The sequence below is a fragment of the Amaranthus tricolor genome, chromosome 14 (assembly GCF_026212465.1).
Source record: "Amaranthus tricolor cultivar Red isolate AtriRed21 chromosome 14, ASM2621246v1, whole genome shotgun sequence".
NCBI lineage: Eukaryota > Viridiplantae > Streptophyta > Magnoliopsida > Caryophyllales > Amaranthaceae > Amaranthus > Amaranthus tricolor.
This window is the reverse complement of record NC_080060.1, coordinates 7,449,719-7,472,480: the sequence shown is the minus strand read 5'-3', so window position 1 is coordinate 7,472,480 and position 22,762 is coordinate 7,449,719. Positions and strand designations below refer to the sequence as shown.

General features: G+C 36.3%; 1 protein-coding gene across 6 annotated transcripts; it reads left to right on the top strand.

Annotated features, from left to right (window-relative positions):
- Positions 1-902: 902 nt before the first annotated feature.
- Positions 903-22,020, top strand: LOC130800538 (uncharacterized). Of its 6 annotated transcripts, none has more exons than XM_057664131.1 (10): positions 903-1,106; positions 4,694-4,789; positions 6,214-6,321; positions 7,097-7,201; positions 9,195-9,293; positions 10,351-10,497; positions 10,919-11,017; positions 11,171-11,269; positions 11,583-11,729; positions 19,509-22,020. In XM_057664131.1, the coding sequence occupies exons 1-10, from the start codon at positions 1,026-1,028 to the stop codon at positions 21,642-21,644; spliced, it is 3,117 nt and encodes a 1,038-aa protein (XP_057520114.1). In that variant the 5' UTR covers positions 903-1,025; the 3' UTR covers positions 21,645-22,020. The 6 variants fall into 6 exon arrangements, with proteins under 6 accessions (XP_057520114.1, XP_057520113.1, XP_057520118.1 ...); XM_057664130.1 differs by having other exon boundaries at positions 10,919-11,023; XM_057664135.1 differs by lacking the exon at positions 10,351-10,497 and having other exon boundaries at positions 933-1,106.
- The last annotated feature ends 742 nt before the right edge of the window (positions 22,021-22,762 follow it).

The window sequence follows — 22,762 nt, the reverse complement described above, 5'->3', positions numbered from 1 at the left end:
ATCGATATTACTTGCTGTTTTTATTTTTAGATTCACCTGTTCTTTATTACATCGAAAAGTAATACGTCGCATGCAAACAACATGCTCCCAGATTAATTTAGTATTAATATAAAAAAGTAAAAACATGGTTCAATTAATTTGTAGGTGTAATACCATACATCAAACGAAGATGTTTATTTCTGAATTAATTAACCCCAAATTATTTCTAAATCATCTGTATATCTCGTTCATATATATTAAGAGATTTAACATACTTCTAACATATAGTATCAAAGATAAAATTTGTGTTTTTATTAAGGAAATTGTTATTTTTTTTGTAATAAGTGAACATAAAAAATGAAATATAAGGATAAAAATTAAAATTAAAAGAGATTTAAAATGTATAAATGAAATTTAAAGAAAATGATGGATTATTATCCAAAAATTAAATTAAATTAATATATTAAAAAGACAATTTTTAAAAAATATGCTAAATGAGAGACATATAATTACGAAAATTATCAATAGTACCCCTGAGTTTTGGCACCTTATCAATGGTACTCCTAAGATTTTTTATTTTATCAATGATATCCTTGTATTATTGAGCGTCTTTTAACCATAACCTTTTTTTTTTGAAACTTTTTTCTTCCAAACTTGTCCAAAACATTTAACTTTTTTTTATTTTATTTTTCAATTTGAAATATAAAAGAAAGTTAACGATTTTGGACGGAAAAAGTTAAAAAAAGGTTACGATTATAAGATGCTCAATATAAAGATATCATTGATAATAAAAAAACTTTAAGATATTATTAATAAAATAGCAAAATTCAAAAATACCATTGAAAATCATTTGGTACAAATTAAAAAAATAGAAATGGCAAAATAAATGGTACTTTTGAGTTCTGACCCTTGACTTGAGTATTGTTTTATAGAAGCTGTCCGAATTTGGATCCTGTTTTTATTAATTTTCACTTTTTCATATTTTCTTTCTCTCTACAGTCAAAACACTGGAAATAATGAAGTGAGAATTCACAAAAGATCTTTCAATGGAGTTGAAGAAGAAGTCAAATTGGCCTCCTCCTGCTTGGAAAGAAACTATTAAGGTTAACAATGGCCGTAGATACAAGGTATTCTTTCATAATCATTGACTTTGCTCTTTTGTTTCAGATGGTTTTGTTATTGCTAAATTAGGGTTTTCTGTTTTCTGAATTTTAGGGATTTGCCCCCTCTATTGAGTTTCTTTATTTGAATGCTTGTATATTGAGATCGATTCATTGAAATAATTGTCAAACTTGAAAATATCAGGAGTTACACCAATATATTTGCACCACATTCCATTTTAGTTTGTCTGATGGATTTTACACTCTTTCCTTTTTTTTTTTGGCAATGGTTGCACCCTCCTACTTTTAATCTATCTACAAATTTATAGTATCTTTCTATCTTAACCAATCATTTCTATCATCCACTTGCTTTTTTTCATTTTTCAACCCAATTCTTCTTATTATTAAATTTCATGCATTTTGCAACTTCTGCAAAATGAGAGCGGCATAGAGAGCAAATGTTTGTGGTTGAGTATTCTTATTAATGTTAAAGTATATATACAAGTTATTATGGATCATGCATGAAACGACACACTTGTTGGTCGACATAAAAAATATCCAACTAAACACCGATTGAGTGTTGGATCTTCATATGAAGGTCCAGATTCATGGCTTAGCTTGCCGGAGGTATGTACATAAGTCGGAGAAGATTTTCTTGAATTGCAGCTTGACATGCCTACACGCTCTAGTATTTCAGGGAGTAAGAATGATATCATCGAAGGATTATATTCACTATGCCAAGACAATAGCTGAGAGGCTCTAAATTTGTCATGGCATATTCAGAAAAACCAATCTTAGCAACTAAATCGACAAAGCATTGATATCGTGTTTGTGATGCTTGCTTATGACCATATAATGACCGTTTCAGCAAACCAACATGATTACGAGTTTATGACAGTTGGGACCACAAAAGCCCATAGGTTGATACATATAAAAAATTTCATTTAAGTTTTGATGAAGAAAAGCATTCTTGTCATCGAGTTGATTAATGGACCTAGACCTCGATAAGGCAATGCTTAAGACTAAGCACATAATTGTTGCTTTGGCAATGAAACTGGAAGTTTCCTCGCAATTAATTCCCTCACATTGAGACTTATCATCTCCAACTACTCGTGCTTTATATCTTTTAAATGGCCTATTCGCTTTTTTGTTTTATACCAAAAAATCCTTAAAGAGCGAATAACTTTCACATCCCGAAGTCACGGAACTAGTTCCTAAGTATTATATTCAATTAAAGAATTATATTCATCTTGCAGAGTTAGTTTCCAGATCAAGAAGCACTGTCATGCGTTTTAAGGTAGAGGGGAATGGAAGAAGAGCTGGTGTGTTTAGTTAGGGTTGGATTCATGGAATACAAACTCCTATGCTACGTACGTAACTCCGTTATATAACATATTTGAAAGTTGTCGTGACATTAAATCCCGTTATATAATAGTGCATGAAATTTCACAGTCACAACGCCGTATTGAGTGTTATGTAATGTATAACGCCCGTTATTTTACCGTTATAACGATATTTCACCGTTACAACGTTGTTTGTCTTCCTATTAAAATTTCACTAATACCCATTAACTTTAATTATTACAATTACTTAAATTATAGTTACTCATAATTTTAGCTGATAAATAAAATACATAACTTATAACTAATAAGTTAATTAGTTATACACTAAAAGAATCGCAAATATTGCAATTGTAATAGCTAGTTGCATATCATTGCATAATAATAGTAGCTCACCAACAAAAATGCAATTATAAGTTCAAAACTTTGTTGATGAGATTTTTTTTTCAAAAATCACACCGCATCGGTCGCGATTGGCGTTATTTTTCCGTTATAGCCGTTTTCCACGACATCGCAACCATTTTGAAAACGCATTTGCATCGGCTGGATTTGTTTCTGCCACGTTGACTGTGAGTAGTCATGCGTGGTGCTTGTAGAGGAAGCGTGGGTTGTGTTGGAGGATCGCTTTAAGCGGGTTGGATAGGGCTTCCACTGTTGGGTCCAATACGAAGATGAAGGGGCGGGGTTGTTATGTAAAGTGGGAGTTGGGGAAGGAGACATGGAGACATTGGTTGGACTTGCACATGGAAAGAACACTTGGGGAGCACGAGGCTTGTGGATTCAAGTTTGAAACTCGGGGTTGTGGGCTTTAATTTCCAATTTCATATAGGAAATGCAAATTTGGCAAAGGGAGATGATTCTAGAGAAAGGAAAAGATGACTCGTCAAAAGTCAAAACCCAAATGTCGAGCAATAATCCTTTTTCGACTTGATAGATCATAACACTTATATCTTCTAAGATTTGGGGGATACCCCAAAAAGATACAAAGGAGTAGATCGAGATTAAAGCTTTTAGGAATGTGTTTAGAGTAGAAGAGAGGAAAATAAAGACACATGAACACTCGAAGGTGAGAATATTTAGGGACTTTTTGATAAAGAATTTTAGTAGGACTGAATTTCAGATGGAAAATTGTTATTTGAGACGGATCTTCTCTTAAACTCAACTATTTTCCCTTTCTCTAAATCCTTAAAACCCATCATATGAACAATCAATATCATTTTGGGAACTCCCAAGTCAACAAATTATCTATATAAATGGTTAGAGCCTTGAAAGGGTGGAAAGAATATGAAGAAGTACCGAAAGATAAGGACTTTGCTAGAGAATCAAAATTCTTAAAAACCATTGATTTGGAGAGCCAAAGTTCCAAACCCAAGTCACAACGAGGTCTTCATTGCAATTTGATCTTTCATTAATGGAGAGGGATAAAGATTGGGAAGTTTTGGATACTTGTTTGAGTTCTAATGATATGAGGCTTGTTAGTAGTGCTTATGCCTTTCTTAAGGATATGAGGCATAATTTAGCAGCTATCCTAGGATTGGTTCATTAATGGAGAAGGATAAAGATCAGAAAGTTTTGGATACTTGTTTGAATGATAATGATATGAGGCTTGTTAGTAGTGCTTATGCCTTTCTCAAGGATAGAGGCATAATTTAGCAGCTATCTTAGAATTGGTCATAGTAGACTCTGTTTCTTGGCGGAACCTGTTTTGCTTGAATATCTAGTTATTGGCCGCTATATATGCGTCACATCCTTGTCCATGAAATTGGACATCTTTTGATTGCATCCCTTAAATTGTTTTGTATTCTATCGGTAATGTAACGTAGTAAACTTGCGATTTACATGCATGAAGTTGAATACTTGAAAGGATGTTTACAATGTGGTTGTGATGGGTAAATGCAATTGATATGTTGCACTATGGTTTCTAGTAATCTATAGACGGAGGTCGGAGAAAGGATGTCAATGTCTAATACACTATATATTTGTAATCGATATGATATATCTCTGAGATATAGTCTTGTGCCTGATTCACACTTTACAATGCTACGTCAATTCAAAAACACGACAAAAATTCTACGCAAAACCTAATGTGCTTCAGTGCATTAAAGATGGATGCGTCAACATACTCAACAATGTAAAGTTTTTCATTAGTGAGCACGCTGAAAAGAATTCTGCAAAGGAACAGATGCGTGTGAATTGTATGATTGTCATTTTATCTGTTTTGGTCTTGTATTTTTCATTTTTTGATTTGCTGATGACTTGATTTCATGTGTTTAGGTTGTTAAAGCAGATTGTCCTGAGTGGTTACCCACCAGTTGGCTCATAGAAAGGAGAATCCGGAAGAGTGGTACCAAAATGGGAATGGAGTATAAGGTACCAAATTCGTGATTATGGCAGTTATATCTCTTGCTTGTTTCTTTTGTTGATAGTTGTGAGCTTTGGCTTGCAATAGAAGTTTTGATTTGAAAACTTTACTCATTCATAGAAATTTCATTAAATGCTTTATGGGAAAGACCTACGGTTGGTGCTTCTGTTGATAAGTCTTGTATCTATGTTGTCAAAGGTCTTTTATAGGTGTTGAAAGTTATGTTAAGCTTAGTATAAAGTGCAGAGCTTATTACGTAGATGTTGCATAATTCATCTGTTGTATTTTTGGGTCGTTCACCTGTACTGTAACACTGTGAAGATGTTGGTGTGTACTAGACAAATGTTACTGTTTAAGTTGTTTTAAGACAGGGTTCTCTGTGTTACTTTTAGCTTTATATTATTCTCTGCATTTATTGCAACTTGTGTCAAAAACATTATAAAGGGTGGAAAAAGAATGGACCAGCAAGGAGGTGGATCTTAGGAAAGTAGAAAATCTATTCCTTTGGATAAAAAAAGATGAGCGAAGGAAAAGTAGGGAGCTGTTAATATTCAGATCTTCTTCCTCCGTGGGACCATGATGTCTTGCATCGAAGTGATTTTGTTATCCTTCCATTGCTCCTTCTTCGGCCAAGGTCTTGCTGTCACAGACACAGTTGCAAACTCTAATATACTGTTTTGACATGTTGCTGCCAAGTCGTATCTGATGGACTAGCTAGGATTTATGTTCTGATTTTTAAAAAACTGCTGGATGCAAGACTACCTGTAGTCTTTTCTTTCTCGTAAATCTCTCCATTTTCTCCATTTCCCTCGCACCCTTAATATGCCATCCAAACATGTGAAAGCACATTCCTTTTTTTCTTCTCTTCTTTTGCCTCCTATTTCTTCTATCCAAACAAAGTGCTATTAATCTTCCGAATTTTCATTTTAGTCCATTCAGTATTGTAATTCCTAATTACAGTTATTCTTATTTTTGCACACTTTCCCTTGTATGGCATACCTTTTTCTCTGGCTCTCTCCCGAAAAGTATGTATGTGGAGCCACTCCCTCATTCTGTATTTTCCAAATGGAATACTTAACTTGAAATATCAATGGTGTAAAATATGTTTGGTCATTCTTAAAGGAATGTTTGGTTTGGTTGGAGTTCACCGCAAGTTTTGGAAAATGTATTCCCACAAAGAACAGGTTGTGGTATATCTTGATAAATTGTTGCCAGGAAATATGGTTTTATGGGTTTTCCTTTCTGTTTTATGAATCAGTTCTTTGTTTTTACCTTAAACGGGAACTTGTATGCCTTATTTTTTTCGATATCATGAATTTTGTGTTCGTATTTTCCCTTGTAGAAGAGATAATGCTGTAACTTGCACCAACCTGCTTTTATAAAGAAGGAACTGTAAGGGTGTTGTTCGCTTAATGTACATATCTCTTTGCAGTGTTTTATCGATCCATCTACTGAAGCTAAATTCTTTTCGAAGCCTGAAGTATTGCGATATCTTAAAAGTAAACAACGCAGTGCTGGATCATCTAGAAGAAAGAACAAGGTAAGTATCAGCCACTCTTCCTGCAATGTTCGTTTCATTATCTTTTGAAACCATAAGCTGATTGACTTAGCTGTTATTATTCTGCTGCAGTTTGTATGTACTATCTTTGTTTCCCTTCCCTGTATGGAACAAATTCTTTTGTTCTCTGCATCACAACAGATTTTTGGAAATTTATCTTGGATGTAGGATTCAGGACAACTTGTTATAATATGTTCTTATTTCCAATATACCTGTCTCATGGTGTATAATTTTGATGTGACGATTTTTGCAACTTTATCAGTCTCACTCATGATTTGGATTGAGATATTTATTAAATTTCCTGTCATTTGTGTATGTAATAATTCTTGCATCTCAAATCCGTGAACAATGATCATAATTGGGATTTGAAGATGTATGGCCACATGCATAAAATGCCTTTTATGTTCTTTTCTTCTGTTAATGAATGTTAGGATTGCCTATCGATATTGCATGTAATAAGTTTAGTTGTAGGTAATATTGTGTACAAACTGTTCAATAAGAAAAAAAAAATGTGCGTCAAGTTTTTTTTATTTTCTTTTAATTGTTTCCAATTTTGGTTGTTTAGGAAAACATGAAGTTTTTTCAGATGCTATTAATTTTCAATATTAAGGAATTCAGTATGCATGTCCTTATCTGAAATGCCTATGTACTTTTGTTTTAAGAGAAATGTGATTGTTCTTAATCTTAAGTAATATAGCTAAATGTGATTACCTATTTTGTTTGAGCATTTCTTACATGAGTAAGTTTTTCATGATAGGGGTTTATTGATCAACCAAGAGTTCTCAAGTCCAATTTAGAGCGAGAAGTGCCAAAAGTCATGAAAGCACGTGTTCGAAAGAGTACTCCTTCAAGGAAAGTAAAGGTTGGGCGTATTCTCTTATTCTATATATATATATATATATATATATATATATATATATATATATATATATATATATATATATACTAGTTGTGTGGTCGCGTGCTACGCACGCGGTCCCCCAAGTTATTTTACACTTTTATTAACAAATACGAATAAAAAATTGAAATATCAATGTATTACAAAGATGTGAAGTATGCAAGGGCTGCAGGTGTACGTTGGGGTGTCGCTGTGTAGTTGATGTGTCATTGGTGCACAGAGCTGGTGCGATGGGTTGAAATGATTGTGAGGAGATGATGAGAACTGGTGTGTTGTTTAACGTGAGCATGTGGATAATTTATACTTATAGGAAAAATGGGTAATGGTTACAATCATAGTTTTAAGCTTTTTTAAACATCATAATAGAATGTTCTCAGTATCAACAAATCAAACTTTAGATCAATATGGGGTCCAAAGAAACCTATAAAAACCTAACTGAAATACCGAATGTGATCATACCAAATCAAAATTCACAGTTCAATGTCCTCCCTTTTCTGCATTTGTTTCTCTCACATGAAATGTCACTCCAGGGTGCAAGCATCGGAACCATCAAAACAAATGCCAATGTTTGCTGTGTTCCGTTTCCCACAGATTTTGGACCTAAAAATGCTAGTAAATTAAACAAAATAATTTCAACACATTGATTTTCAAACACCCAAAATCAAATCCTAGAAAAACGCAAATCCAACCCACAATGAAATTCAATTGACATAATTGAAAAGAAAATCCCAGAAAAACTTACGAAAACCTAGAAAAAGATATTGAAGCAAATAACCAGATTTGAGTTATTGTGAGAAATATAGAAGTAAATAAGATTGGAGAAATTGAAGCTAATAATCAGACATGAGTAATATTATATTGATTTTCAAACACCCAAAATCAAAACCCAGAAACACGAATGATTTCAACACATTGATTTTCAAACACCCAAAATCGAAACCTAAAAAAAGCAAATTCAACCCACAATGAAACATCAATTGAAAAGAAAAACCCAGATATAAATTTACGAAAACCTAGAAAAAGATATTGAAGCAAATAACCAGATTTGAGTTATTTTGAGAAATATAAAAGTAAATAAGATCGGAGAAATTGAAGCTAATAACTAGACATGAGTAATATATACATTGATTTCCAAACACCCAAATCAAAACCCAGAAAAGCAAATAATTTCAATACATCAATTTTCAAACACCCAAAATCAAAACCTAAAATAACGCAAATTCAACCCACAATGAAATTCAATTGACATAATTGAAAAGAAAAACCCAGACATAAACTTACGAAAAGCTAGAAAAAGATATTAAAGCAAATAACCAGATTTGAGTTATTTTGAGAAATATGAAAGTAAATAAAATTTGAGGAATTGAAGCTAATAACCAGACATGAGTAATAATTTAAGCTAATTTTACGAAAAGAATTAGATTTGAGGAATTGAATAAGATGAATACAAAAAGATAAATGAATTGAACATAATGAAATTAGGGTTCATCAAAATTAAGGATACCCTCAATGTCAATTTTGATTTCAATCTCATATTAGCACAAATAAAAATATATATTTAAAGTTTCAAAAAACTTGAGAATGAAATGGAAAAAGCGAAGAACAAGCATGAAAATGAGAGGATAAAAAATGAAAAAGTAGAAAAATAGGAGAAAAAAGAGAATGAATAGTGAAAACCCTATTCATTTTTGTTGAAATGAATAGTGTTTTCACCTTAGCCATATTTTATAGATAATAGAAATAGATAATAGATAATAGATGATAGATAATAGATAATATATATATATATATATATATATATATATATATATATATATATATATATATATATATATATATATATTTATTTTTTTTTTCAGTGTGTCTGCTGCTGTAACTCTGTAACTTCCTATGAGGCCAATCTTTGAATTAATGCTATTTCTAACTATGCAACTATGTTCTTGGAAATGTTATGTAGTTTGTTTTGGAGAAGACTTCAGATGAAGAGTTGCCATCGGGATGGATTAAGGAAACAAAAATTAAAATGCGTGGGGATAAAGTTCTTAGGAGAGATTCAGTAAGTAAAACCTCCCTTATGAAACCAAGGTTTGCTTTATATATATATATATATATATATATATATATATATATATATATATATATATATATATATATATATATAGGAAGAAGTTAACTATTCTTATATGAGAACCATGAGAACCAATCTGCTTGACAAAAAAGTGTTACTTTTTTACTAAAAATGTGCTATTTTTAGGCAAAAAAGTGTTACTTTTCCTTTGACATCAAAGATGATACTTGTAGGCAAAAAAAGTTACTTTAAGAAAAAAATTCTGAAAAAAAACTCAGAATAAGGTGTCATTTTTACCATAAAAGGTGTTACTTTTTGAAAAAAATGTGTTATTTTGTATTTATATTTTTTTTTCTAAAAGTAATACTTTTTTGCTAAAAAGTACCAGATTTTTTTAAAAACAAAAGTAACATTTTTTTGTCCAAAAGTAACACCTTTTATTTGAAAAAGTAACACATTTTTATCAGAGAGATTGGTTCTCACGGTTCTCATATAAGCTTGGTTCTCATTGGAACTTGACTATATATATATATATATATATATATATATATATATAGGGAAGGGATCCAATAAGAAAGGTGTTCGAAATAAGAAGGATAAGAAGTATTCTAAACCCTTAATTTCAATAAGATAAAAAAACCTATGGTCATGATCGATTCGAGCCAAAAATACTTTATTGCAAAAGTCACTATGTACACAGAAAAAGATACTATGTTATAAATATGAAAAAGTGTTCTTAATTTATAATATACTATCCTTTTCTGTATAAATATTAACTAAAAGGAATCCTTCTTATTTTATGTATCCTTTTTATTTAAATCTACATCTCTCTCTATATATATGTCAAACACATTTGTGTTGAAGTGTGACATGGCTATTTTATGATGAACCTCCTGAGATTTTGAACCAAATTGAAGTGTCCAAATGTCTAGCCCATGTCCAATTATCAAGATTTCGACACGGTTACTTGGGTAAAAGTAAAGAGTTTCATTTCATGTTACTATAAACAAGATTTTTAGCTGATTATGAATCAAAATTATTACAGTATTTTCTTGATCCTGTCAGTAGACTGGTTTTTCAATCGAAATTGGAAGCACTGCGCTATGTGGGAACGGGAGAGATTAGTAGATATGCATATCGGAGGAGAAATCAGATCAGTGTTGTAAAAGATTTTGCTGATGGACACATCTCTGTAAGAATTTTGTGATAATACTGAACAAACTACAGCTACCTTTCTGTTGTGTAGTTCAATTAATCTCAATCGAGGAAATGCCCTTGAAGTTGGTTTTCGAGCTCTATGCCTCTACATGATGTTTGCAACTTTGTGGTTACTTGCATTTGAGTTACCAAAAATTGTTTGTTTTACTTGGAGACTGCTTCAGTAAGGTTCTTGCATCTGAGCTATAGGTTCTTATTACCCATCTTTTGTGGTAGTTTGCTTTTGAAGGATTTCTTAATCTGAATATCTATTTTGCATCATGTTGTTGCTCTTTGTTTAATGCCCGTGTACTTTTGTTTTAGAAATGTGATGTTCTTAATCTTAAGGTATATAGCTAATGTGAGTTACCTATTTTGCATGAGTTTTTTTGAGATGAGTATATTTTCCATGTTAGATGTTAATTGGTCCACCAAGTGTTCTCAAGTCCAATTTAGAGCCAGAGGTGTCACAAGTTATGAAAACACGTGTTCTAAGGAGTACTCCTTCAAGAAAAGTAAAGGTTCCCCTTATTCTCTTTTGTTTCATATGTATACTTTTTATTTTCTTTGGCTCAGTGTGCCTGCTGCTGTAACTTCCCATGAGGCTGGTCTTTAATTTAAAGCATCACTAACTACTCCGCAGCTGTGTTCTTGGAAATGTTATGCAGGTTGTAATGGAAAGGACTTCTGAAGAAGAGTTGCCATCTGGATGGATCAAGGAAACCAAAATTAAAATGCTCGGAGATAAAGTTCTAAGGAGAGATTCCGTAAGTAAATTATCCCTTATGAAAACCTAGGAGGTTGATATGATTCATTGCATTGTCTATTCAACTCATATTAATAGGACTCTTGTATTTAAGGGCATGTCAAACACATTCGTGTGTTAAGTGTTTGACATGGCTATTTTATGAGAACTTCCTGAGATTTTGAACCAAATTGAAGTCCAAATGTCTTGCCCATGTCCTAGTGTCAAGAATCCGACTCGTACTTAAGATAGAAGTGAAGAGTTTGAGTAACAGAGTTCATTTCATGTTGCTATAACCAAGATTTTTAGCTGACTATGAATCAAAATTATCACAGTACTTTCTTGATCCTACCAGTAGACTGGTTTTTCAATCGAAATTGGAAGCACTACACTATGTGAGGACGGGAGAGATCAGTAGATATGCACGTCGGAGGAGAAATCAGATCAGTGTCCGAACAAATTTTGCTGCTGGAAACTCTTCTGTAAGACTTCTGTGATAATACTAAATAAACTACAGCTACCTTTCTTCTGTTTTAAGTAGTCCACTTTACTCTCAAATGAGGAAATTCCCTTGAAGTTGCTGCAAGGACTCAACGGGGCCAGCCCAATAAACCACCAATCTTATTCACATATACAAGGAAGAGGACAACTAAGAATTAATTATTTAATATTTTGAATATATTATGATATCATTATTTTGTTAGTGATGTCAGCAGGTTGTTATTTTAGTTCTGTTTAAATACCTGATGCATGCATTGTATTGGGTATCAAAAAAGTTTGTTATTTAGCTTGCTCAATTTTGGGAGAGAGCCTCCTCTCGAAGTGAGGTACACTATCCTTGTTATTCCATATTCACAGAAATATACTCATACAATCTTACTGCTTGCTTCTGGAAATTTTCTTTCTGAATATCTTATATATTTATATAATTGATTCGTTACAAACCTGGTATCAGAGCATCGTCGATCAGTGAACAGGGACAATGGCACCTTCCACAGTGAATCAGAGGATCGAACAACTGGAACAAGGTATGACGGAGATGCGTTCAATCGTGGCTGAGGAGATCGCAAATGCCCTAGCTAATTCACGAGTTGAGCAGCAACAACAGCTATTTGAACACCTCCGGCGAGGGCTGACTGTCCTTTCACTACAGTTGGAGGGGAAGGTGGCGCACAGTCGCGAAGATCAGGAGTGTTTCCAGCGAGAGGTGCGTGACTCGTTGGGAGCCCTACGCTCTCGTTTCGAAGGTGAGTCAGGAGAATCAGATGCTAGGGCACCACCTCGGGGTTCGCCAAATCAATTTCGTAATCATGATGATGGGGCTATGGGTTCGAACCATGTTAACAACGCTAACTGGAGGTTCAAGAGGTTGGACATGCCCGCCTTTAATGGTGAGAACCCAGATGGGTGGATCCTCCGTGCTGAACGTTTCTTTAAGTTTTATCGGCTCTCAGAGGAGGATAAGTTGGAGGCAGCGGTGGTGGCGCTGGAGGGTGACGCTCTATTTTGGTATCAATGGGAGCACAAGCGTCATCCTATGACCACTTGGGGCGAAATGAAAGGATTAATCCTGAGAAAATTCCGATCCACCTCCACCGGCACACTCCAAGAACAGTGGTTGAACAATCGCCAGTTAGGAGAAGTAAATGAGTATCGCAGAAGATTCATCGAGCTCTTGGCTCCATTAGAAGGGGTTCCTGAAGAAATAGCTATGGGGCAATTTATAAATGGTCTTAAGGAAGAAATACGGGCCGAAATAAGGTTGCTAGGCCCAATAACCTTAGACCACGCAATGGACTTGGCGGCAAAAGTGGAAGAGAAATTGAGACTTGGGCCTCCTCGCAAAAATACAGCCCAAAACCTGACTTTCCCTCTTTCAAAATATAACCCAAAAACCCTAAATACCTTTCCCTCATCTTCCTATTCCACGAATCCTTCCTCTACTTCTCATAACCAAATTATACCCCACCTTCAAAGTAAAACCTTCACTCCCACAAATATAAACCAAAAACCTGGAGAAATAAGGAGATTAACGGAACGGGAAGTCCAACAGAAGAGAGAGAGAGGATTATGCTTTAGATGCGACGAGAAATGGTTCATTGGCCATAGATGTCGTCGAAAAGAGCTTAGTGTGTTGATTTCACAGGATGATGAATATGGAGAGGAGTCGAAAGTAAATATAGAGGGGCAAACAGAGGAGATGGCGAATACAGAGATGACGGAGGAACTACAGCCCGAAATATCCTTCAATTCGGTGATGGGATTTACAAGCCCTCGCACTCTGAAAATGCTGGGCTATATAAAGGGCAAGGAAGTAGTAGTGATGATTGATCCGGGTGCTACGCACAACTTCATATCAAGGGAAGTGGTCGAAACGCTGGGTGTTCCACTTTCCCCTACAAAATCGTTCGGCGTGTCATTGGGAACAGGGGAATCCGTACAAGGGACAGGGCTGTGCAAAGGAGTTAGTCTGCAACTCCCAGGTATGGCTGTCATCGAGGACTTCCTTCCTCTTCCCTTGGGAAATTCTGATGTTATTCTAGAGATTCAATGGCTGGAAAAGTTGGGAACCATAATGACTAATTGGAAAACCCAAACCTTAAAATTTCAGCTGGGGAGTGAACACATAACTCTTAAGGGGGACCCTTCACTGGGAAGGACTAAAATTTCATTGAAAGCCATGATACGAACCTTGCAGAAGGAAGGGGGAGGGTACTTAGTGGAATTTAACCAAATGTCAAGTGATCAACATAAAAATGATGAGCTGGATATGGGGCAAATTCCCTTAGTACTACATGTGGTTTTGCAGGAGTTTAAACACGTTTTCAACATGCCTTCGGGTTTACCTCCTAAGAGAGCCCATGATCATGCCATAGTACTCAAAGATGGTACTGATCCTATTAGCCTGAGACCTTATAGATACCCTCAAGGACAGAAAAATGAGATAGAGTCCTTAATTGCAGACATGTTGACAGCGGGAATAATTCAACCCTCACAAAGCCCCTTTTCCAGCCCGGTTTTGTTGGTGAAGAAAAAGGATGGGTCATGGAGTTTTTGTGTGGATTACCGGGCACTCAACAAGGTAACTGTCCCAAACAGGTTTCCTATTCCGGTCATAGATGAATTATTAGATGAGTTGAGTGGTGCTACGGTGTTCAGTAAACTTGACCTAAAATCCGGGTATCATCAGATACGAATGAGACGCGAGGATATCCACAAAACTGCCTTCCGTACATACGAGGGTCACTACGAATTCTTGGTGATGCCATTCGGATTGACCAATGCTCCTGCCACATTCCAAGCAGTTATGAATGAGGTGTTCCGACCTTACTTGAGGAAGTCTGTATTGGTTTTTTTTGATGATATTTTGGTTTACATCAAGTCATGGGAGGCACATAAACTGCATTTACAACAAGTATTAGAGTTACTTTCTAATCATCAACTATTCGCAAATTGGAAGAAATGTGACATCGGGAAGAAGGAGGTGGCGTATCTGGGGCATGTTATTTCACAAGCTGGGGTGGCGGTGGACCAAACAAAAATCTCAACAGTTACTTCATGGCCTGTCCCTACAAACATTAGGGAGCTCCGAGGATTTTTGGGTTTAACGGGCTATTATCGCAAATTTGTGAAGGGTTATGCCTCCATAGCAGCTCCCCTAACTGCCCAACTCAAGAAAGATCAGCTCGGATGGAGTGTTGAGGCCACCCAAGCCTTTATAACCCTAAAGCAAGCTATGACCCAGGTGCCGGTTTTGGCCATGCTAGATTTTAATCAAATGTTCATCATTGAAGCAGACGCATCTGGTTATGGGGTAGGAGCGGCTCTTATGCAACTAGATCATCCATTAGCCTTCTTCAGCAAGGTATTGGGGCAGCGAGCTCGGCAAAAATCAGTATATGAGAAGGAGCTGATGGCAATCGTCCTGTCAGTGATGAAATGGCGCCAATATCTTTTGGGAAGGAAATTCATTATACGCACAGATCAACAAAGTCTCAGGTTTCTTATGGCTCAGAAAGAAGTGGGATCGGAGTATCAAAGATGGATGAGTAAATTATTGGGTTATGAATTTGAAATTCAGTACAAACCGGGGGCTCATAACAAGGTGGCCGATGCGTTGTCCCGTAAGGAACAACCCGAAATAGTTTGCAACACTCTTATTTCAGCTGGAGGAATCAAATGGGAAGAATTCCAACAGCAACTACACACGGATCCATTTATTCAGCAATTGGTTAATGCCATTCAACAAGGAGAAGTGGTGCCTAAAGGCTATAATATTGAGCATGGTAATCTTAAATACAAGGGCAGGTTGGTCATTCCTGGTGATTCGAACTTGGTCAAGAGATTGTTGGCGGAATATCATGACTCAGCCATAGGTGGTCACTCGGGGGATTTTAAAACTTATCAACGTTTGGCTAGAGAATGGTATTGGCCGGGGATGCGGCGTTGTGTATCTAAATACGTATCCTCCTGTGTTATTTGCCAACGCAACAAACACTCAACCCTTAGCCCGGCAGGATTACTACAGCCTCTACCCATCCCATCTCAGGTTTGGGAAGACTTGACTATGGATTTCATTGAGAAGCTGCCAAAATCTCAAGGTTACGATACGATATTGGTGGTAGTGGATCGCTTAACTAAATATGCTCATTTCATTCCTCTAAAGCATCCGTTTACGGCCCAAGGGGTGGCAGCAGTGTTTGTTCACGAGGTTGTCAGATTACATGGTTTTCCTTCCACTATCGTCTCAGATCGCGATAAAATTTTCATGAGTCACTTTTGGCAGGAGTTATTTCGCCTTCAAGGCACTTACTTGAAAAGGAGCACAGCGTACCACCCACAAACGGATGGTCAGAGCGAAGTGGTGAACAAGGGGGTTGAAACTTATCTTAGGTGTTTCATTAGAGATAAGCCTAAGGGCTGGAGTAAATGGTTGGATTAGGCAGAGTATTGGTATAATACTTCCCATCACAACTCAATATCATGCACGCCTTTCAAAGCCCTATATGGTCGAGACCCTCCTACCTTGATCCGTTTTGAGAAGGGTAGCACTGCAAATTCATCTCTTGAAGAACAGTTGCAGGAACGGGATGCCATACTCGATGATTTGAAGGCTCATTTACTACGGGCTCAGCAAATCATGAAACACCAGGCTGATGTTAAAAGGAGGGATATGGAATTCGCTGTTGGGGATTTGGTGTTTCTGAAATTGCAACCTTATCGCCAAAAATATGTAGTTATCAGGCTACATGAAAAGCTTGCTGCTCGTTACTTTGGGCCATTTGAAGTATTGGAGAGAATTGGGAAGGTGGCTTATAAGTTAGCCTTACCTCCCGAAGCCAAGATACATCCGGTCTTCCACATCTCGTAGCTCAAGAAAGCAGTAGGTTCTGCTCAGGTGAACCCTACTATTCCTACTCCACTAAATGAGGATATGATGGTGGTGGCTGAACCAGAGGAAGTGTTGGGGGTTCGTAATGAGTCTATTGGAGGAGCTGTAACTGCGGAAGTGCTGGTCAAATGGAAGGGCCTTCCAGAATTTGAGGCCACTTGGGAGGACTATGCTTCTCTAGATGCTCGCTTTCTTGACTTTCACCTTGAGGACAAGGTGGCTCTTTGTGGGGGAGGTGATGCAAGGACTCAAATGGAAGGGCTCTTTGAGGAGCTGTAACTGCGGAAGTGCTGGTCAAATGGAAGGGCCTTCCAGAATTTGAGGCCACTTGGGAGGACTATGCTTCTCTAGATGCTCGCTTTCTTGACTTTCACCTTGAGGACAAGGTGGCTCTTTGTGGGGGAGGTGATGCAAGGACTCAACGGGGCTAGCCCAATAAACCACCAATCTTATTCACATATACAAGGAAGAGGACAACTAAGAATTAATTATTTAATATTTTGAATATATTATGATATCATTATTTTGTTAGTGATGTCAGCAGGTTGTTATTTTAGTTCTGTTTAAATACCTGATGCATGCATTGTATTGGGTATCAAAAAAGTTTGTTATTGAGCTTGCTCATTTTTGGGAGAGAGCCTCCTCTCGAAGTGAGGTACACTATCCTTGTTATTCCATATTCACAGAAATATACTCATACAATCTTACTGCTTGCTTCTGGAAATTTCCTTTCTGAATATCTTATATATTTATATAATTGATTCCTTACAGTTGCTTTTAGAGCTCTGCATGATGTTTGCGACTTTGTGTTTACTGTAAATGACATTTACATCTAGCTTAATAACCAACAAACGGATCAAACAATCCAACTAAACCGGCCAATAACCCATTGCTTAACACCCTATTGGTCTTGATTGGTATCGTTTTTTAAATAAGCAAACTAGGGTTTGCCTATGATATCTTAACTTTCAATTATGACCAGCAACAATATCATCATTAACCATATGTTTCTAGCTTCCACGTGCGGCGCATCATCTCGGGAGTAGCGGAGATAAAAAAAGTGATGTCAACAATATAATAAAAAGAAAATTCTCATTTAACAATATTTTGATTTGTCAATTGTTCGGTACGAGCAAATAACCAACTATTACATATCACATTATGAGAAGGCCGGATGTGAACTCTTCATCTTCCGATACAAGAATATAACAAACTTGTCAAAGAAACCAACTCAACCAAAAACTTAAGCTTATGATTGATGCCTCAATGATATGTTATATACTCTAACAAACCATCACATATCACAAACAATTGCATAATCCATTTGGTGAAATTTTCTTACTAAAATATAATGGTTAATTAATTGCTTTGTATTCAAGAATGAATAAGCATAAATGCTGAGACGAAGCAAATCAAGAATTAGATAAAAACTAATATGGTCATATTCATTTGAAATTTAAAAATAAGCAAGAGATTAAAGTAAAATATAAAATTACGGACCTACCCAAATTTGATACTCAAATCGAAAAACGACATACTTCTAAACCAGATTAACTACTAATGCAAGTATAAAAAAGTAATAGAGTTTAGGGGAAATTAAAACAGAAAAACTAGAAGATTCTTGAGAGAAAGAAGCTGTCCTGCGCCATCAAAAACATCGACAACCAATGGTGAAGCCACGCCAGGAGAATGCAGAATTCAGTGAGCAGTGAGACAACTGCCGACTGGAGGAAGTTTCAGTGCCAAGGGAGTTTCAGTAGGTGGGGAGACATTAGATAGGCAAGCGAAATGGGTCAAATGATTTAGGGTTAGCTGTTCAAATGTTTTAAAAAACGAAAACATAAAAAAGATCTTAAAATGAGTCGCACGTGGTATTCGGAACTGAGTACTCTTGGTTACCATAGTTAATGTTTTACCAACTCTTATAACTTCTTATGTTATTCTTTATTACTAGTTTTTCATCTAAATTTAAGTGTTGTCAGTTGCCTACCTGTATACCCAACTTTATCAGTCCTGAGAGGGAGCTCATTTGTATGGAAGATATTCTCTTATGGACTTTGACATCATGATCTGTTAGCTTGTCACTTCACCTTACTTTGACTTTTATTCTATAAACTACCAAAGTAAATGAATGTTGAGTGTTCAACTTTTATTGAAAAAGGAGTAATGGATAATATTGATGTCATTCCAATAAAATTGTACTTCCTTTGTACTTTTTGCAATGGAAGCATAGGAAAGGGCATCATAGTGCAAAAGCAAGCCGCATCGATCACGTTGTAATGGTTTTTAAAAAAAGAACCGATATTTTCTGCGCTTTGAAGGTGTTGTGTTTTAGACCGTAGCAAGGGGTATCTCATACTTTTGATATATATTTACGTTACGATGACTGCATCACTGCCGTTAGGCTGTTACTGCATCACTATTCTGCTATCGCAGCTGTGGCTGTTATCGCATTTTTGCACTATGGGAGACATAAATTAGGATACCATGTGAGAAAAAGAAATGAAGAGTGTTAAGGATGTGATGAGGGGATAGAAAGAATCTATTAGCCAAATGAGGTCGTAAAAAGGAAGTGCCATAATTTTGGAAGTATAAACTTCGTGTACACTATTGATGTCTAATTTGTTTTGGTCATGTTTATCTCTGTCATAATCATTTGCACTCTACATGTAAATCTTTATTGGTATATAATTGACCAATTTAGTATAGGATTTTTGACAAAAAATGTCTTTTTGTTATACTGGGTCTTTTCCTGATAAAAAATCTAGTGGCCATTTAGAGCTTTTGAGCCCCGTCTGTGTGAGCACTTCTGTTTGGGTATTACTTTGGCTGATACCTGCATTTTTTTTGCTTTCTTTTGTTTTGTTAGACATCCTTTTGTAACTTGGAAGAGGCTCTGGACAGAAAATCCACTATACAGCTCTTTGCGATTGAAGGATGTAGTGGACCAAGTATCCAAGTATTGCCAGAAGCTGGAGTCATTGAAGAAGCTGGAAGCAGAAAACGCAAAAGCTCCTCCAGAGTAGGGAAACGGCCTTCTGCTGGTGTTTCTACTCGTAACCGGAATACTGTCTCATCTAGATCCACCGGTAATTCCAAAGAGCTTGTAGTTGTGAGACAATTGCTGGAGAAGGATTCTACTACTAGGGAAGCTGCAGATGTTACCAAATGCACCCCTGTAGAAGTCCAAGATACTGATGTAAAATATGCCTTTCCCCGAAAGGGTGAACCCTTTTCATCTCCTTCAACTGGTGTATTACTCTTGGAGAGCCCTGGTGCTGTTTCTATACAAGATGGCAATGGTGGGAAAACTCAAAGTAGCATAAAAACTAAGAATACGAAACTTTCTTATGTGCCTTCTCGGTCCTCTAAACGACTTGCTGGTGTTGATCCTGAAGTAGTGTTCCACAGAATACCCATTGAGTATGCTCTTCGGTCCACATCTCCTTCAAATAGTGTATTACCCTCAGACAGCTCTGTTGCTGTTGCTATACAAGATGGCAATAGTGGGAAAGCTCAGAGTAGCAAAATGAAAACAAAGAATGTGAAACTGCCTTATGTGCCTTCTCGGTCCTCGAAACGACTTGCTGGTGTTGATGCTGAAGTAGTGTTCCACAGAATACCAATTGAGTATGCTCTTCGGTCCACATCTCCTTCAAGTGGTGTATTACCCTTGGACAGCCCTGTTCCTGTTGCTATACAGGATGGCAATAGTGGGAAAGCTCAGATTAGCAAAAAGGAAACAAATAATGTGAAACTGCCTTATGTTCCTTCTCGGTCCTCTAAACGACTTGCCGGTGTTGACGCTGAAGTAGTATTCCACAGAATACCCATTGAGCGTGCGCTTCGGTCCACATCTTCATGTGGTGTAGTACCCTTGGAGAGCCATGGCAATAGTGGAAAAGCTCAGATTAGCAAAAAGAAAACAAAGAATGTGAAACTGTCTTATGTGCCTTCTCGGTCCTCTAAACGACTTGCTGGTGTTGATGCTGAAGTAGTGTTCCACAGAATACCCATAGAGCATGCTCTTCAGTCCACAACTAGAAAGATGTCCAGAACCAAGCCCGTCTCTTGTTTAGGATCAGCTCCAAACGAATTACATCAAATGCATCAGGATGTTGACAGGAAAAATTTGAAAGAGGATGTGCTTCATGCCACAAGTAGAAAGTCCTGCACTGTGGAATCAGTCCTAAAGAAGTGTCATGAACGGCATCAGGCTTTGGATACACAAAATGAGCTTACTTCTCAAGAAGTAATTCATCACCCAGTTGATCTGAAGACAGATTTGCTTGCAGCTCAAGGAGAACAGTCATTGAAAAAGTTCGATGGAACTTTCCAAGAAAAAATGCATCGCACGGACATTATGCTTGCAACTCGTGAAGAACAACCGTCGAACAGAATTGATGACCTGACATTCCTAGATAAACAACGCCACACACTTGATATCAATTTGCTCCCAACTATAGGAGAATCATTGAACAAGATTGACGACGTACCATACCAAGAAGAAAAGCAGTTCACACTTGATCTGAATACGATAACTGTGCATGCAACTCGAGGAGAACCATGGAACAACATTGATAAATCAACCAAAAAACCTATTCTAGTGGATCTCAATGATTTGCAGTTGGAGACTCCACCTGGCTTCTCTGAAAATATGAAGCAATCATCAGAGCTCTCAACGGATACATTGCTGAGAAATAAGGCTAAGAATGTACTCAAGGGGCAAACAATGCCAGAAGATCGATCACAGGAACAACTGACCAGTATTGACAAGCAAACTGAGCAGCCCCAATTTGAATCCTTCTTTTCAGCAAGCTTGTGGTCTGATCCGTGCCTTGATTTTGCCTTCAAAACTCTTACTGGTGTAATACCAATTGATGATAATATGGCTTTCAAGGATTATATCCAGCAACAAATCCGCACTTCTGAGCCGTCCCCAAGAAATGACAAAACAAAGGTAGTAACCCAGTCAACAGAAGGGTGTAAATTTCCCAAATCCTAATGGTTGTGGCTCACCAAATATGAAGCAGATGAAGAACAAATGATTATCTTAGAGTTGCTAATCCATGTAGGATACTGTTGTAATTTTGTATTGTACAAGTATATATATAGTGTTTTACCCAAAAGGGTGCAACTAGGCCAAGTTCTAACTGTTGTAATATCTGTAAGTCTCTAACCTCCCATCTATTTGCTTATGGTAATTTGGAAGATGGGTGAATGCTGCTTCTCACCCTGGACTATGCTGGGACCTCGCGCCTCGTCTATCACAAGCAATAGACTATCAGTCTGTTTGGTAGTCGGTATTAAATAGTGGGAATAGTAATGAAAAATTAGTGTAATTTTGATAGAAAAATCTCATGATACTTGTTTTACTTCAATCATCTTGTTTTACTTAATTTGGGTCTCTTCATGAGCTGGACCGTAGGCGGTTGCATCTCAAAACTACTCTCACGAATGGCTCTAAATGAGAACATTTATTTTATTTGTTTTGACAAGAAACACAAAGGTATTGCTTGTGATAGAGTCTACACATTTAACTATTTTTTTGTCTCATCCACAAATATCTCTCAATTCCCTTATAAAATATTCATTTGCTCCCCCCCATTGCTTTGATTCGATACAAGTCGCTAAAAAGCTAATACCTCACTGCTCCAATCCCCCAAAACTCCCTTTCCTCCCCACTAGTTTTTCATTTCACTAACCTACATGAATCATTCATTACATGAGATGATACATACGATAATTGTTTGATCATGTCATATTTTTAAAGTTTTGATGATCAAACAATGAATGTAATTGCTCTTAATACATTCACTTAGGATTCATCTAGAAAATTCAGGTGAGATAATGATTTAATCATTCTCTCACTCAAAAGAACAAAATATTGATTAATTCGTAAATGTTATTGTGTCACGTGTCATGATTACATTAATTTTTTTCCATCTAAATATGAAGTTATTATTAATAATTTACAGTAATTATTAGTAAAAATAACCTAGAATAATTTAATCATTCACTGATTTCCTTACAATAATCTCAACTTTTGATTAACTATGAATAATCTCAATTATAAAGGGTCTTTGCTATAAATGCACTAAGATTACCTCTTACCTATCCTAC

Bases quoted from the DNA above. Each gene is read 5' to 3' on its own strand.
- LOC130800538 (XM_057664130.1), top strand. From the start codon at position 1,026: ATGGAGTTGAAGAAGAAGTCAAATTGGCCTCCTCCTGCTTGGAAAGAA. The intron at 4,790-6,213 runs GTACCAAATTCG...ATCTCTTTGCAG, and splicing joins AAATGGGAATGGAGTATAAG to TGTTTTATCGATCCATCTAC. The intron at 10,498-10,918 runs GTAAGAATTTTG...TTTCCATGTTAG, and splicing joins TTGCTGATGGACACATCTCT to ATGTTAATTGGTCCACCAAG.